General features: G+C 36.9%; 1 protein-coding gene across 1 annotated transcript in view; it reads left to right on the forward strand.

Annotated features, from left to right (window-relative positions):
- Positions 1-10958, forward strand: part of FAM151B (family with sequence similarity 151, member B) — a 34629-nt gene extending 23671 nt beyond the window's left edge. Inside the window, exons 4-6 of the mRNA XM_010863361.1 lie at positions 1698-1915; positions 4337-4472; positions 8929-10958. Of these exons, the coding sequence (XP_010861663.1) occupies positions 1698-1915; positions 4337-4472; positions 8929-9088 (514 nt within the window). The 3' untranslated portion in view covers positions 9089-10958. The remainder of the gene's footprint in view (positions 1-1697; positions 1916-4336; positions 4473-8928) is intronic.
- The last annotated feature ends 5608 nt before the right edge of the window (positions 10959-16566 follow it).

Below are 16566 nucleotides of genomic sequence, written 5' to 3' on the forward strand. Positions count from 1 at the left end.
AGGATGAGATGGTTGGATGACATCACTGATGCAATCGACATGAACTTGGGCAAACTCTGGGAGATGGTGAGGGATAGGGAAGCCTGCTGTGCTGCAGTCCATGGGGTTTCAAAGAGTCAGACGTGACTGGCGACTGAACACAACGAACAACAATGATGACATTATCAGTTTCTGCTCATAAAGTAGGAAGCCCAAAAGGAGTGAGGGAAGAGAGGTGGAAGCACAGGCAGAAGGACTTCAGTCCATTAAGAGGAAAAGTTGAAGACTGACAAGGGATGGTGCATGTTCTCCCTCCCAATATCCACCTCCCAGATTCTTAGTCCCCCCAATCATTGTGTTAGGTAGGTAGAATAGGGAAAAGGAGTCCAAAATGGCGGTGGCTAAAAGACAAGGAAGGGAAAAGCCCGCGAAAACAGAACAAAGGAAGGTCAAAGGAAGGTCCGAGGACCAGAGTGAAGACTTCAGGTAGAACAAACAGCACTCCTGGCTAAGCCCAATTTGCATAGGGCAGGCCCAGGTGGAGGAAAAAAACATATAAAAGGAGGAGCCAAAGCGCTTTCTCTCTCTCTTTCTCTCCCGCGTGTGTGCACTCTTTCTCTCTCTCCCTCTCTCTCCCCTGCGCGCTCCTCCACTCTCTTCTCTTCAAGTCTTTGGGTTGGCATGCTCTCACTCTTTGAGGATGGGTTCTCCTGCTATCTTGTAAATAAAATAGAGCTGTAACATTGATTTGCCTAAGAGCTATAACATGATTTGTCCAAGACCGGAGGGCTGTGACGCACCGAGGGCTTTAATGTCCGTCGCTCCAAATCTTGGTTGTGACCAGACAAAGAACCGAGGAACATACACTCACGTGACAATTGTGTTCCTTAAAAGCTAATTTTCTGAGAAATATGCATAGGCCTCAAAGATTCAGAAGGTATTCAAGATTGCAGGTAGTGTAGTTTTCCAATAAAGTTTGTGTTTGTATTTTTTAAAAGTGAAAACTATATTGGCTGCTCAAAGCCTTATTATTTCAAAATGTATTCGTCCAAGAAGACGTCAGGAAGTAAAAGGAGTGAAGTTGCTTTTTAGTTTAAAAGTAACTAAAATATAGTTGTCTCAAGTTTTCAGAAAAGATGTTTACAGTAGAGGAGAAAAATGAAGTTTATAAAAGCTTTAAGGAAATGTTTTAATTTTACATTTTGCAGTCGTTTTTAGAAATGTGTTTGTGCATCCAGACTCTCACAAGAATACATAAAGGGAAAGAGGCTCTTTTTCCCAAGGTCGTTAGCCAGTGCTAAAGACATGGTGTCTGAGTGCACTTTGTGTATTTTCATAAACTGGAATTTGCAGGTTGTGAGTATGTTTAATTTTAAATCCTGTTTATACACTCTTTGATGAGTGAATGTTTGTGTCTTTTCTTAAATTGTTTTTATACAGAGTGATCATAATACAGGGTTTTGAAACCTCTATCTACAGGTAATGGCATTATTCATACATTTATAGAACCTTTTAAGTACTTTCTTGAATAATAAGTATAAATCAGTATTTTAAGATATGACACATGTTAACTTTCCCCTCTGGTGATATCTAAATCTTTGATTTTATTTAATTCAAGCATTATGATATTATACTCTTATTATGAATAAAGCCACTAGTCTAAAAGAACTTTACTTTTACTTTAGGAATGTATCTCATTGACAACAAATTGTTTTTAGTTTGGCAGCTGTAGAACCATCCATGATGCTCTTGGAAAATGTCAAGAGGCATCTGAAGCGTCCAGTGTGGATTAATGCTGATGTTCTTCCTGGTCCAAATGGAAACAGCAGAGTAGTGGATGCAAAACCTTTTATAGACACTGTGACATCCTTCTCTCCAGATGTGACGTTTTCCTTGGGTTGGACAACAGGATGGCATCCTGAGAAAGTCAATGAAGGTGATAATTTAAAATATGTGTTCCTTTTATACATTCAGATATAAAAATAATACCTTTAATACAAAACCAAAACCACGTTCTATAAACCCAAGAGCCTAATGGAGAGAAAGATCTGGCCCTAAAGATGTGTATATGACTCTTCCTTCTGCTATTTCAGATAGATCTCGTTCACTGGCGACATTTTGGTCACCAGGCTCCCACAGAAAATATTTATTTGCAAGGTCTAGAATAACCAAAGCTGCCTCTTTACATTCTGCAAATTCTGAGTTGGTCTCTTTGTACTTGTAGAGCATTCTATACTCTTTTTTTCCTTTTCCTTTGAAGCAAACTCTCTCTGTTGGATGAAAGATAAAGAAGTGGTAATAAAATCTTTTTAAGTGATGTGGGCTGCCATCTATGGGGTCGCACAGAGTTGGACACGACTGAAGTGACTTAGCAGCAGTAGCAACAGCAAGGCCAGAAGTAGGGGGTGTGTGGCTGAAGAGCACGGATTCTGTTCCCTTGATCTTAGAAGGTCCTCGAAATGTAGACTGCTAGGAAAGAAGCTTGGTGCCCTCATGCCCTCAGGCTAGACAGAGCGTGTGGGAGGCCACGAGACTTTCCTCTCTGGGAAATTTCTTCTTTCTCTTCATGTACTCTTTTCGATGGACCTGATATTCGGCTTATTTTTCCTGGATGAAATTTATTACACTATTTGGATTCATCTTTTTCTTCATACATCCCTATTGAGTGATTGTCCAGTAAGATCACTAATTAGGGATCTAAGTCAGGGATCCAGTAAAATCAGATGCTCTGGGACACCTGAACACATGGTAAAAATAATTAACCAAGAAAATATTTAGAGTTTATGGAAATGTTAGCCTTTATTTTATGTTTATAGCATTTTAAAATTTACTTATTTGCTATTACTGTCTTTAGATGTAAAGTTTTAAAATCTAACATGAGATTAGAGTAACTGCTATCTGGTTGCGTAGTGACATTTAGGTTATAACCCCTGGACCAGCAATTGATATAATCGAGAGAAAAACGGTATACTTTAAATTTGTTCTATTTTAATTTTCTAATCATTGTATTAGTGTCAGTAAAGGATATAGCCTATAATTCAAAGTGTTTGAAGAAGGTAAACTAGAAATGATTTAATAGCTTCCATCCTGCTTCTGATCTCTTTTTAGTCACAGTTTAGTCTAACTCTGACTTTAATCTCAGGCTTGAACTGAATTAAACCATGTCTGGGTCTTTAAGTCATGTTGGTGTTGAATGTTTCCAGGCTACTTTTCCCCTGCTGGCAGACAGTCATTACCACCGTGTGCTTTATCTTCCCTTACTTCTTATGCTACAAATTTTAGGAAAGAGAGTTTATGTTTGTAGTAATGTAAGTAATAGCGTATGTTAGCAGCCCCTTTTTCTAATTAAAAAGGTACAATTTTCCAGATTTTAAAGGAAAGCAGACCTTTCCCTTCTTTCATGAGGAATTTAGCTACTATAGGCTTTTAGTAAATTGTTCCTTTACAGACCAATACTTTTTCAACCTACTTTTGATAGAGTTTAGGGGTTATTTTTAAAATATACATTTTTTTTCTGAAGCTGTTTATAAATAGGCAGATATATTTTCCACAATGTCTAAACTTGATTTAAAACACAAAACACACATATAAAAGCCAATTCAAATACTATTTCTATTTTAGAAAAAAATGTGTAAGTAATTTGGACTAGTCCCCACATTTAAAAAAAAATTGAAGTTAATTATTACTTAAATAGCTCGTAAGTACCTAGCAACCATCTTTTTCCTGGAAAAGAAAGCTTAACACAAGTGGAAAATCTAAGTTTATAGAGTATATTAATGATGCAGAGCCTTAGAATTTTAAATTATATATATATATATAGTGCCAACATTTCCTTTTTTGTACTTGATAGATTAATCAATTCTTTTCTAAGGTTTCAATTTTTTTGCTTGATTTGCTCTCGTTCACTTGTGACATGACTTTAGATGTAATTTTTTTATCTGCATCCCACTCAAAATATTTTCCTGCATTAAGTGTTATACTACTTTCTCTGAATCCGAATGGAAATTTTAGTGAACTACCTATGAATTTACATATTCATATATAATTTAATTTTTATCCTTCCCTGGTGGCTCAGATGGTAAAGTGTCTGCCTGCAATGCAGGAGACCTGGGTTTGATCCCTGGGTCGGGAAGATCCCCTGGAGAAGGAAATGGCAACCCACTCCAGTATTCTTGCATGGAAAATCCCATGGTCGGAGGAGCCTTATAGGTTACAGTCCATGGACTTTCTCTGAATCCAAATGGAAATTTTAGTGAATTACCTATGAAGTTACATATTCATATATAATTTAATTTTTACTTAATTGACTTTTTAGGATTCTGGTGAGAAAAGTTACATTTCTTTCTTTTCACTTCAGGTTACAGTTGGACAATGGTGAAAGAGATGGAATATATATGTAACGAACTAAATCAGCCTGTAACATTTCCTGTCAGAGCAGCATTAGTCAGGCAGTCTTGTTCTCAGTTACTCTGGCTGTTGAAGCAATCAAACAGGTATGTGTAAATCTGACAGTGTAGTGTGTACATGTGAGTGTGTGTGAAAGATGAGAGTGTGTGTGAAAGATGGAAACTGGTCATACAGACAGTGTGTGAGAGAAAGAGACAGAAGGTGGACGCTGATCCGACCTCCTCACTGGAATGAAGCTCCTTGATGAATCTTAATATCAGGTCTTCCACCTCTGTTCCGCACGAAACCTTTTGCATGTAATAGGTACCCAGTAAATGTTTGTCATTTTTTTCAATATGCTATACATTCACAGAAAGTTATAAGTGGATACAATAATTTCCCTTTGAATTCTGTCATAATTCTAAGTCTTTTCCATATAAAAATTTTGTTATTTTAAAAATTAATTTTTTTTGGCTGTGCAGCTTGTGAGATCTTAGCTCCCTAACCAGAGATTGAATCTGTACCCTTGGCAGTGAAAGTACCAAGTCCTGGACTGCCAAGGAATTCCCCAAATTTTGTTTTTTTATCATGTCAAAAAAATATGTTGGACCATGTATTAAATATTATAAAGCTACAGATAGTAAAACAGTTTTGATACTATGTTTTTTAATAGGCTAGTCAATAGGACAGCAGGGAAAGCCCAGAAATAAACTCGCTCTATCATGGAACTTAGGATAGGAAAAGGCTGGTATTTCAGATCATTGGTGTAAAAGTTCAATAACTTGTATTGGGACAGGCAACATTGTAGGAAAAACAAAGTAAATGACCTTCCTTAATCTTCCTCCAAAATAAATTCCAGATGAATTAAAGACTTGAACACCAAACAATAAATGCGTAAAGAAAACACAATTGATGATTTTTTTTTTTTTGTATATATAGTTTCAGAATGGAGAAGACCCTTCTTGGTAAGGCACAAAACCCAGAAGCAATAAAAGAAAAGTTTGATACATTTGAATACATAGAAATGAAAAGATTCTGGTAAAACTGTCCTCAACACATATGTTGCATCGTTGTAAACAATTCTAACAAACAAGTACTTATCACAAATCATCCAGAAAAAGACCCAGTTTGATAATTCACTGTATTTTAGAGAATAAGGGAAGCATATACCCAAATATGAGAGAAATATCCGTATTCCTGTGGGTAGAGTTTTTACTAAATGCTTTTTTCAGTTTTTATGAAAATAACCCTATTTTCTCACATTATATATTAATAAAATAAATTATATTAGCATTTTATATATTGAATCATCCACACATTTACAGAATAAACTCTCTTGATTGAGATTTATCATTCTTTTAAAGTCTGCTGAATTTTATTGCTAATATTTTAGTTAGAATTTCAGCATTTTAAAGTGAGATTGGTCTGTAGTTTTTTCTTTGTCAGTTTTGGGTATCAATATCATGGACATTTCATTAGAAAAAAACTAAGGACCTTTCTTTCTTTTTACATTTCCTAGGATGTTAAAAATAACATTCAAATAGCCTGTACATGAGTTTGAATAAACTCAACATTGAAACCAACCTGATGCTGAGTGTTAGAGGCTCAGTCATGTCTGACTCTTTGTGACCCCATGGATAGTAGCCCACCCGGCTCCTCTGTCCATGAAATTCTCCAGGCAAGAATACTGGAGAGGGTTGCCATTCCCTTCTCCAGGGCATTGTCCCAACCCAGGGCTTGAACCTGGGTTTCCGGCATTGCAGGCACATTCTTCACCATCTGAGCTACCAAGAAATATAAATATAATTTTTATTTTATTTTTCATTGACTGTTTTAAGGGTGACTTACTGTCATAAAAATAATTTTAAACCTGCAGAAAAGTTGCAACATCTCCTTTACCCATGTTCCCAAATTGTTTATCCATTCTTTCTTCCTCTATCCTTCTCTCTCCCCCATCTCCTTTTCTTTTTTTCTGTTTCTTTTTTCTGTTATGATGTCTCATATCCTGAAGTCCTCTAGTGTAGACTTACCCACACAAGAATGCACTTCTGTATTTCTACTATGTAGCCTCCCAACCAGGAAATCAGCATTAAGGCAAAACTGCCCCTATAGTCTCCAGATCCCATTCAAATTTATCAGTCATTCCAACAATCCTTATTTCCTTGTGGTCTATGAAACTCTCTAAGAACATGCATTGCATTTAGTTTGCATCAGTCTCTTTCAAAATTCTTCCTCAATTTTTCCTTTCCTCTCATACACGTAACAGTCTTAAAGACTATAGCCCCTTTATTATGAAAAATATCCTCAGTCTCAATCAGTTCAATATTTCCTCATGCTAGATCTCAGGTCTTGCATTCTTGGCAAGCTAATCATGTACTTGTCCCAATTCCCAAATCAGTCACTTCTTCAAGGATCCCTTCTTGATTATAGTAGCAGGTGGTATTTAGAAAGCAAAATCTGGGATTTTAGTATAATCATTGCTCCTAGAGTGTCAGTGCTTCCAGGACTGTTAAGGATAGGAAAGAATTCTTAAGCAAGACACAAAAATCATTAGCCATAAAGGATATGTTTAAGTAATTTGAACACATTAAAACTTGGAAATTCTTTCCATCAAAAAACACCATGAAGAATATGAACAAGTTAGGCAGAGTTGGGGAATATTTTTGTATATCAAAAGGGCTCTAATCAATTTATAATGAATTCTGTATTCTATTGTGTGCACATCAGAGTTCGTCTATTATTGAATATTTGGATTATTTCATGGTTTTGTCTATTGCAAAAATTGGTGTTGTGAACATTCATATATATATATATGTACATATATATAAATGTGAGCACACACATACATCCTGGTGCAAATGTGCCTAAAGACTATATTAGGAAGGAACTTCTAGAAATAGAATTTCTAGGTCATAGGGTGTTCATATTTTCAATTCTAGTGGATACTGCTAAACTATTTTCCAAAGAGAATGAATAAACTGTGGCTACATGTTTCAACTTGAATACATTTCACAAAAAATATTCAGCAAAAGAAGCAATACCAAAAATATTACATCCCATATGATTCCACTTATATAAAATTTATTAACAGGCAAAAATTAAGCTGTATTGTTTAGGATGGATATACAGGTGGTAAATAAAGCATGAAGATGGCAACTGAAAAGTCTAGGCTGTGAGAACTCCGGGGAGAGGCGAGGCTGTGATGGGGCTCTGATATACAGGTGTCTCCTAAGGTGCTGGCAAGGTTCTTTTCTTGGTTTGTGTTGTGTTACACTGGAGTTCATTTTATAATAATTTGTCAAAATTTACATTTATCTTTTATGCATCTTTTCCTATATGTGTTATTTCACAGTGGAAAGAGCTTTAAAAATGAAACCTGAGAGGTGATTTGAATGAATGCAATTTAAAATACCCTTAGGCAATTTTATTTTTCCTGTTTTAGTTTGTATACCATAGTGGGAGGTTTAAAAGAGGCAAAACAACACTGGAAAGCTCTTCTTTTAACCTAAATTCATATCTGTCTTTTTATAAGGTTTGTCTCCATGGTGCTTGAATAAAGTAATAAAAATGCCATTTTAGCAAAAATATGTTTTTAGAGTAATTCTTATTTTTTTCCTGTGTTCCCCACTGTAGTTTAAAATTCTTCTGGGTTTGTCACATAATACTCTTATGGAGCGAAGTCCAAAGTACTTTCCTTTGTTACATTTCCAGAATGGTGTTATCATCCTTAAGGAGAGTAATGTGTCAGTATAATAACAAGAATATATATATTGGTTAGACAGTTTTCCCATCTTTAGTAGAACAGCTGCTTTGGAGATTTTCTCCTGGATTCTGACATGCTTATGAGGAAAATAAATATGAAAATACTTAAAGAGATTTGCACTTCTCTAAATTCTAATAAGAACAGTGTAATAGTAATGTCACCGGAAGAAATGAAAATATATGACTTAAGAAGCATTTGAACTTCTGAGCATATTCTTACATCCATAATCAATCTGCATATATTATTATTGTTTTTTGACTCCAGAAATAGATCTAGGTTTATTCTCTTTGGCATTCTTATATCTCTTACAGAAACCCCCAGAAGGGATAGCAGGGCCACTTAGAAGTGGACATGAATGTTGGGAATGTCAGTGACAATTGTATCTCTTCACTGTCCCTTCCAGTCATGCTTTTGACTCTGGCCTGGCTACTGAAGAAACCAGGTTAGAGCTGTGGTTTTGTGTAGGGAACGGATTCCTTGATCAACAACACAGTCTCCTCTGTTCTTTTGTCCAAAATTGGGCCTATTTACAGTGCTAACCATTCTGGGTTTCTAAAGTCATATGAGGGTTACCTAATTTAGGCAATAGTGATATGAATTTTATTCTGTCTAGTCCCTTTGATGTTGATGAAGGAATGAAACAGGAAAATACAGTTCCACCAGTGCTAATTAATTTTTCTTCTATGTGAATTTGGGTTAGAGACAAGTGAGAGTGACTGTGTTTAGGCTTGTTGGAATTCTTCATCACTGTTTCTTATCTTTCTCTATTAACTATATAATTCTGTTTTGTTTTGATGCAGGTACAGCCTGACCATTTGGACTGGAAAAAATGATAGCTATTCCACTGAAGATTTACTTTTTATTAGAGATCATTTTGACAAAAAACGAGTTTTCTATGACATCTTGGAACCACAAAACCATGAATTTAAACAAGCCATTGGAATCAAAATTAATCTCTAAGATGAAAATTCTGCTAAATTATTTCATGTTTTGCTTTTTCAATCCTTCTTTGTCTGATCTGAATTAATTATGATGATTGATTTATGTTCCAGTTCATCCAATCAAAAAATACTTATTGAGGCTTACTCTGTTAGGCTTCTGTCCTTATAATACTGTACCTACCTACAAGATTTGGAAAGAAGAGATTTCACTGGGCCTCATATAATAATGATTTAGGAAAATGAATCTTTAAAACCGTTAATAAAAATATTTTGGTGTATTGAAAATAATTGAAAAAATCCACGTGTCATACAGATACTAAATTACATGTTGGTGCTAGCATTACAGAGATTCCATAAAAATATGCCATCCTCTTTTCTTTTCCCTGGAGAACTAATTATTTCAGAGACTACAGAAGAGAAAGAGGGCTTTAAAAACGTTTTTAACTTTCACAGGGTTGAGCAGTTTTCTTATAACAAGATCAAGTCTATTTACTGAAAGCAATGAGGATTAAATTAGGATGTATCTAGAATTTCCTTATTGCTCAGAGCATCCTGACAGCCATATATTAATGTGTTGTTTTGTATTCTTTGTTTTGATCACAGTATCTTATCTAGAGTGAGCAAAATACTATTGGAGAGCAGAATTTTAATCCTGGTAATCTATTATTTGTTTTTCAAGATTTTCACCCACACCACCTTGTTCCAGGCCCTTGTTCTACTACTAGAATTTTAAAAATTATTTCCTCATGACTTCATTCTTCACATTACTCAAAGAAACGCTGGATAATTCTGCTGAAAAAAAAAAAAAACCAATTTTAAAAACACCTCTTTCTTTATGCCAAATCAAAAGTCTCTAGGGGCTTCTTAAATTCAACTTCATTGAATTTTACCCTTTCAATACCCTTCCTAATATAGTCCCACTCTGCAAGTTAATTCAGTGTCCTCAGCACAGTGCTTTGTTTCAAAAACGCTTACATCATCAGTAATCTCCAGATTTTTTTAACGATTACTTTTAACTGATAGTGTTCACTAATTGTGTCATCCATTGTAGTTGTGTCTCCTTAGCTAGACTATGGAGTCCTTCATGGTGAGAGAACATTCTCAATTGTCTTTACAGTATCTGGCATAGTCCTGAGCAAGGTATTCAGAAAAATGTGTTGCTTCTTTGATTTATTAAAAAGTACTTTACCAGTGAATGTCCTAAGATATGTAATTTGTCTTTTATCAACCATTTCCCCCCAGAGAATAAAATAGTGCTGTGCAGAGAAAAGAGCTTGGGTTTTGAATTCAGATAGACTTCCCTTACAGCTCCACCTCTGTCCCTTACTAGCCATGGGTTTGAGGAAATATTTAACCTCATTGAGTCTTGACTCCTTCCTGTATAAAATGGGGGCGGGGGCCAGGGTGGAGGATGAGGATTCTCTTGTAAGGTTGTTGTGAAGATTAAGGGAGATTCTTGAAATGGAAGCATGTAGCTCAGCGCTCGTCTCATAGCAAGCGCTCAACAGATAGTCCCTGTTTATTAGACTTACGTGTGATTATACCCATTGTAGATAGACAAAAGTAAGAGATATAACGTGAAACATTGTACACGTGCAATACTTAAAGAAAATGATCATATTCTACTTTAAATTTTAGTACAACTGAATATGGTGCTATTGGTCAAATAACACCTAAATCTTCACTTTCTATGGTTGTTTGCCAAAAGCAAAAGGTGCAATTTCATAATTATAACAATTGTAGCAAAGAATAACTCTTAAAAACTATGGTAAAAAGTATTGTTTACATTATAAATGTTCTAAAATGACCATGCTTAGCTTTCACAAAAAAAGTTGAATTTATAAATGAACTACATTTAAGTTTAAAATAAAATTCATTTGCCCAGATTATTTTTACTGTTTATCTGGTCCTCAATAATATTTTTAAAGGATTAATCTTAAAGCCAAATACCTTTATATTGCGAAATTTATCAACTGAGTGTTATTTAGATTAAGATTTAAAACTATATTTTAAAGTGTTCTTGGGAATAAAAGGGCTTCCCAGGTGACTCAATGGTAAAGAATCCACCTGCCAATTCAGAAGATGCCAGAAATGCTGGTTTGGTCCTTGGGTGGGAAAGATAACCTGGAGGAGAAAATAGCAACCTGCTTCAGCATTCTTGCCAAGAAAATCCCACGGACAGAGAAGGCTGGCGGGCTACACTCCATGGGGCCCCAAAGAGTCGGACGCAAGAGCACCCACAGCAGCAGGAATAAAAATTTTATATAAGAGAATTATAAAATTTACTCTGTTGAAAGTAAAATTTAAATGGATTATGGTCCATATGGAAAAAAGGATAACAATCCCTCCTTCACACCCTACACAGATAATAATTTGAGTTGGATCTTAGGCCTAAAAGTGAAAGCTAAATCTATAAAGCATTTAGAAGAGAATAAAGGAGAATGTTTTCATGACTTTAGGCAATTATTTCTTTCCATTTTTAAATTTCAGCTTTACTGAGATAAATTGACACATAAAATTGTAAGGTATTATTATTAAATATTTGGGAAGAAGTTCGCAGATACAAGTAAATGATTTAATAACATCTGTTTTTTTCTTTCCAGATTCTCTGATTTAATGTATTAAGATCCCATAGCATCCAAATGCTGTTTCTCAAGCCTGCAGAGCAATCCTCTCCCTAGAAAATGCTTTTGTACAAGATCCAATTGTTTAAAAAATCAGAGCTTTTAAAAGGAGAGTGGCTGATGGCCCTGTAACACTGATTTGATTGCTGAGCGACCAGATGCGTACTCGTTTATCCAGTGGGAAACTGTTGCGAGTTATTCAGAACAGGTTGTTCATTTGCTTGTTTGTTGCAGCTAGGATTTTAGATTTTTCCTTGTAACTGAAAACCACAACAACAACAACCTAAATACCTAGTGAATATATAGAAAAATGCAATATTTCTCATTTTGAAATTTAAGGTGGGAGTCTACCTAGTATGAGCTTACTGTCTTATAAGTTCATGAATCAGTGCAAGGAATATTCTGTGTTAGAAAGATGAGAATAGTAGTGCTGAAGTGCTTTTTAATCTAGAAAATGAGAGTATAATGAATTAGTGGAACCAAGAAGAACTGATCACAGGTCTTGAAAGAAATGGGCAGGATCCAGGATGCTTGGCGGCCTCAGCAGCAGGAGTTCAGGGGCCTTGTTCCAGCGCCCCACCTCAGAGCCACTCTTCTAGTCTTCATTATGATTACATCTCTGTTCCTTGTACATCTGGACTGCCATGCTTTGGTCCAGAGACCTTAATTTGTCCAGTCACTTGTGTCTTTCATGAGGGAGACATGTACTTCAGGGCTCAGTAGGAACTCTGGGGTGGGGGAGCAGTGGGAGGAAAAGGGACACCTAATTGATGTTTGATTTGCTGAAGCAGGGCAGATAATTCAGAAATGATTTCTATCCCAAGGCTCTTATCGTCTAGTACGGGGAGCAAAAGTGAAAGCGAAGTCACGTCCAATTCTTTGTGACCCCATGGACTGTAGCCTATGAGGTTCCTCCATCCATGGAATTTTCCAGGCAAGAGTACTGGACTGAGTTGCCCTTTCCTTCTCCAGGGGATCTCACCAACCCAGGGCTTGAAGCCGGGTCTCCAGCATTGCAAGCAGACGATTTTACTGTCTGAGCCACCAGGGAAGCTCGAGCTACAAAGGAAGCCCAGTAGGGGGAGAGAGACTTGTAAATAGAATGTTGGATATTTGCTGTAACTCCTGTAATGGAACTATACTCCAGGTTGTGGCAAGAGACAGCAGTCTGTTCTAATTTGGCGAGAATACTTAAGTTGTGTTAAGTAAGATTCACTATGTAGACAGAAGGAATGGCCTTTCTGACAGAAGCACACGAGCAGAGGAACTCTTAAGGAGGAAAAACTTGTTCAGAAAAGTTTTTGTGCAGGCACTGTATCTCAAAGCTGAACATTTAGGCAGGGGCCAGATTAACTATTCAAGCTAAGGAGTTTGCTCCTTTTCTCTCAAGCTTAGGAGGCATCATGCCATTTTAAGCAGGGATGTGTTATCAGTTTTGAGTGTTACAAAGATGATTCCAATGGCATGAGAAGGAGCCTTAGAATTCTTGAAAGGAGATGATGCCTTGAATTAAGGTGGTAGCAAAAGGGGATGGGAAGGCTCAAGACAGAGGAAAGGTTAAGGAAGAACTTTTAAGACTTTGTAAACTAGTTGAATAAGAAGTATGGGGGAGAAGGAAGAATCTAATAATACATATTCTGGGCTCGTGTAACAGAGGGTCAGGAGGAGCCACTGACCCAAACAGGACAAGACAGAGGCTAGATATTGCTATATTTCTCAGTGATTTGTTGACATTGCTACTTGATACCAATTTGGAAAGAAAAATAAAAACCCCATCTTCCTGCCTCTGAACTCACCTCTCATCTACGGTCATACCACACTCAACACAACCAATCTCATCTGAACTCATCTCCCATTCTGACTTTAGGAAGAATGCTCTTTAATTCAGGTTTCCAGGTAGTGCTGGTGGTAAGGAATCCATCTGCCAGTGCAGGGGATGCAAGAGTGGAGGGTTCAGTCCTCAGGTCAGGAAGATCCCCTGGAGTAGGAAACGGCAACCCACTCCAGTATTCTTTCCTGGAAAATTCCATGGACAGAGGAGCTAGTGGGCTATAGTCCATGGGGCTGTAAAGAGTTGGACGTGACTGAGCTCTTTAATTCTATCAGTTTCTTAAACAACTACACCCACTCCCCAGTAACTGCTACTTTACTACGTATTTTTTAATTATGTCGTAATTTTAACCAACAAAAGCTACCCCATGGTCTAACCATCAGAGTAGAGAGAAAACAGGCAAACCTTGAAAGGTGCTCACCCAACCTCCTGTCCTCTAAGGGAGGCTCTTCTGTTTCTATGCTTCTGCTCGCAAAAGGAACCAGTCTGACTAAATCAGGCAGTTGCGTTGTTCTGGGTTTGATTGCTGCTATAGAATCTTCATAAAGGCTGGTCATTGCCCCTTTCTTCTTTATCCCTTTCTTGGGGTCACATAATGTAGTAAGAATTTAGGAAATTTAATTGAAGTATTTACTGCGAGAGTCTGTTGCCACTTTGTGAATTCAAGAGCTAATCAAAAAATTCTGAATTAAAGTTGAAGGGTGTGATCTCTTCACAGAGCCTGTTGAGCTCTGTCCCTAAGCCAAGGTTTCTATAAGGTCTTTCATGACTTCCCCGGGGCTTTCTCCTGGTGCACGTCCTCTGCTAGACTATGATTATTTTATGGGTTTGTGTTTTGCCCTCAACTGTGCTGTTGGGGGAGAGGTCATTCATCATTTTTGTATGATACTTGGTCAGAACAGGCCCTTAACAAATGATGGATGAATGGTTGATGGATGACATGAAACCTCAGCAATTCTCTTAGATCAATGGTTCCTAAAGTGTGGCCCACAAACCCCTCAGTGTCCCTGAGATGCTTTTAGAAGGGAGATGAGATCAAAACCGTTTGTGAAATTGCCCATCTCACTGTGTTGACATTTGCACTGATGGCAGAAAAAAGAACGTTAGGTTCAGCTGTTGATACCTGGTGTGCTGTGTGCTATGCTTAGTCACTCAGTTGTGTCCGACTCTTTGTGACCCTGTGGACTGTAGCCCACCAGGCTCTTCTTGTCCATGGGGATTCTCCAGGCAAGAATACTGGAGTGAGTTGCCATGCCATCCTCCAGGGGATCTTCCCAACCCAGGAATCAAACCCAGGTCCCCCGCATTGCAGGTGGATTCTTTACTGTGTGAGCCACCAGGGAAGCCCTTAGTATGAATCAAATTCATGGCATCAACTATCAATCATAATCTCCACTGCCCTACATGTTAAAAAGAACACAGGAATATCATTAATGACTCAGCAATAATTAGTAATGTCAGTAAATCTTGATCCTGAGTACATATCTTTTTAAGATTCCATGTGATGGAATTGAGGTAGGGTACAGCTCTGTTGTACTGAAGTTCAGGACTTGTTTTAAAGAAAAGCCCTTGATGCAAACTGAACCAGCCATTTTTTTCATGGAAAAAATATTTACTTGAAAGAACTGACAGCCCAGTTACTTAGCCTTGGGTAACTGGCAGATATTTTCTCAAAAATGAACAAAGCAAGCTTGTCACTTAAAGGAAAACAACTGACGGTATCTGCTGCCAATGATAAAACCCGAGCTTTTACATGAAAAAATGGAATTTAACTCAACTTGAACCATCATGCTGAGCTTGACAGTTCCCAATACTTAAGGACTTTGATACCAGTGGTGATATTAATAAATGTTATTTTTTAATGTTGCATAGTGCAGTGTGTCAACACTTAGAATATCTGCATAACTCAAGGAATCATTGTTTTACAAATTACTAGTGCATGATATTATAAGGTCTTGCTTGAATAAGGAATCCATTCAAAGTGCAAGACAAAGCAGGGAAATTTAATGTAACAGAAAATGATAATTCCTTGGTGTGGCTTCAGATTCTATACCACAACTAATCATTTAAGAAACTACCACCTACTTAACAAGTATGAGTACAGTATCAAGAAAGATGATCTAGAATTATCTGAAAAGGGTATTAAATTATTTCTTCCTTTTATATATATCTGCGTGATGCCATATTTTCTTCATGTTTCCACTAAACTTTTTACAACAGATTGAAGCAGAAACAGGGATGAGAATCCAGCTGTTTTCTATTAAGTCAAACATTTAAGAGACTGCAAAAACATGAAACACTGCCACTCTTCTCACTAAATATATTTTGGAAAATGTAGCTATTTTTCATAAAATATTTATGCTAATGTGTAATGGGTTTGGCATTTTAAAATAGTATTTTTAAAATGTCCCATTTTTAAATCTTAATGTAGTAAATATTGATACACATAACCCAGATATACAAAAAACAAAATAACAAAAAAAACATTTGAGGTTCTAATTTTTAATACTCTGGAGTTCTAAGACCAAAATGTGTGAATGTCTCAAGGTGTTTCAGGTGTTCAGCATTTGTGGATAAAAGGTTCATGCCATTTCTACTTTGATCATTCTAGCATTGTTTCTTTAAGCTATAAAATATATGTAAGGCAGTCAGTCAGTTCAGTCACTCAGTCATGTCCGACTCTTTGCAACCCCATGGACTGCAGCATGCCAGGCCTCCCTGTCCATCACCATCTCCCAGAGTTTAAACAAACTCATGTCCATTGAGTCAGTGATGCCATCCAACCATCTCATCCTCTGTTGTCCCCTTCTCCTTTCGCCTTCAGTCTTTCCCAGCATCAGGGTCTTTTTAAATGAGTCAGCTCTTCACATGAGGTGGCCAAAGTATTGGAGTTTCAGCTTCAACATCAGTCCTTCCAATGAACATTCAGGACTGATTTCCTTTAGGATGGACTGATTGGATCTCCTTGCAATCCAAGGGACTCTCAAGAATCTTCTCCAACACCACAGTTCAAAAGCTGTCTTCTTCGGCACTCAGCTTTCT

The sequence above is a fragment of the Bison bison genome, unplaced genomic scaffold (assembly GCF_000754665.1).
Source record: "Bison bison bison isolate TAMUID 2011002044 unplaced genomic scaffold, Bison_UMD1.0 scf7180017864490, whole genome shotgun sequence".
Taxonomy (NCBI): domain Eukaryota; kingdom Metazoa; phylum Chordata; class Mammalia; order Artiodactyla; family Bovidae; genus Bison; species Bison bison.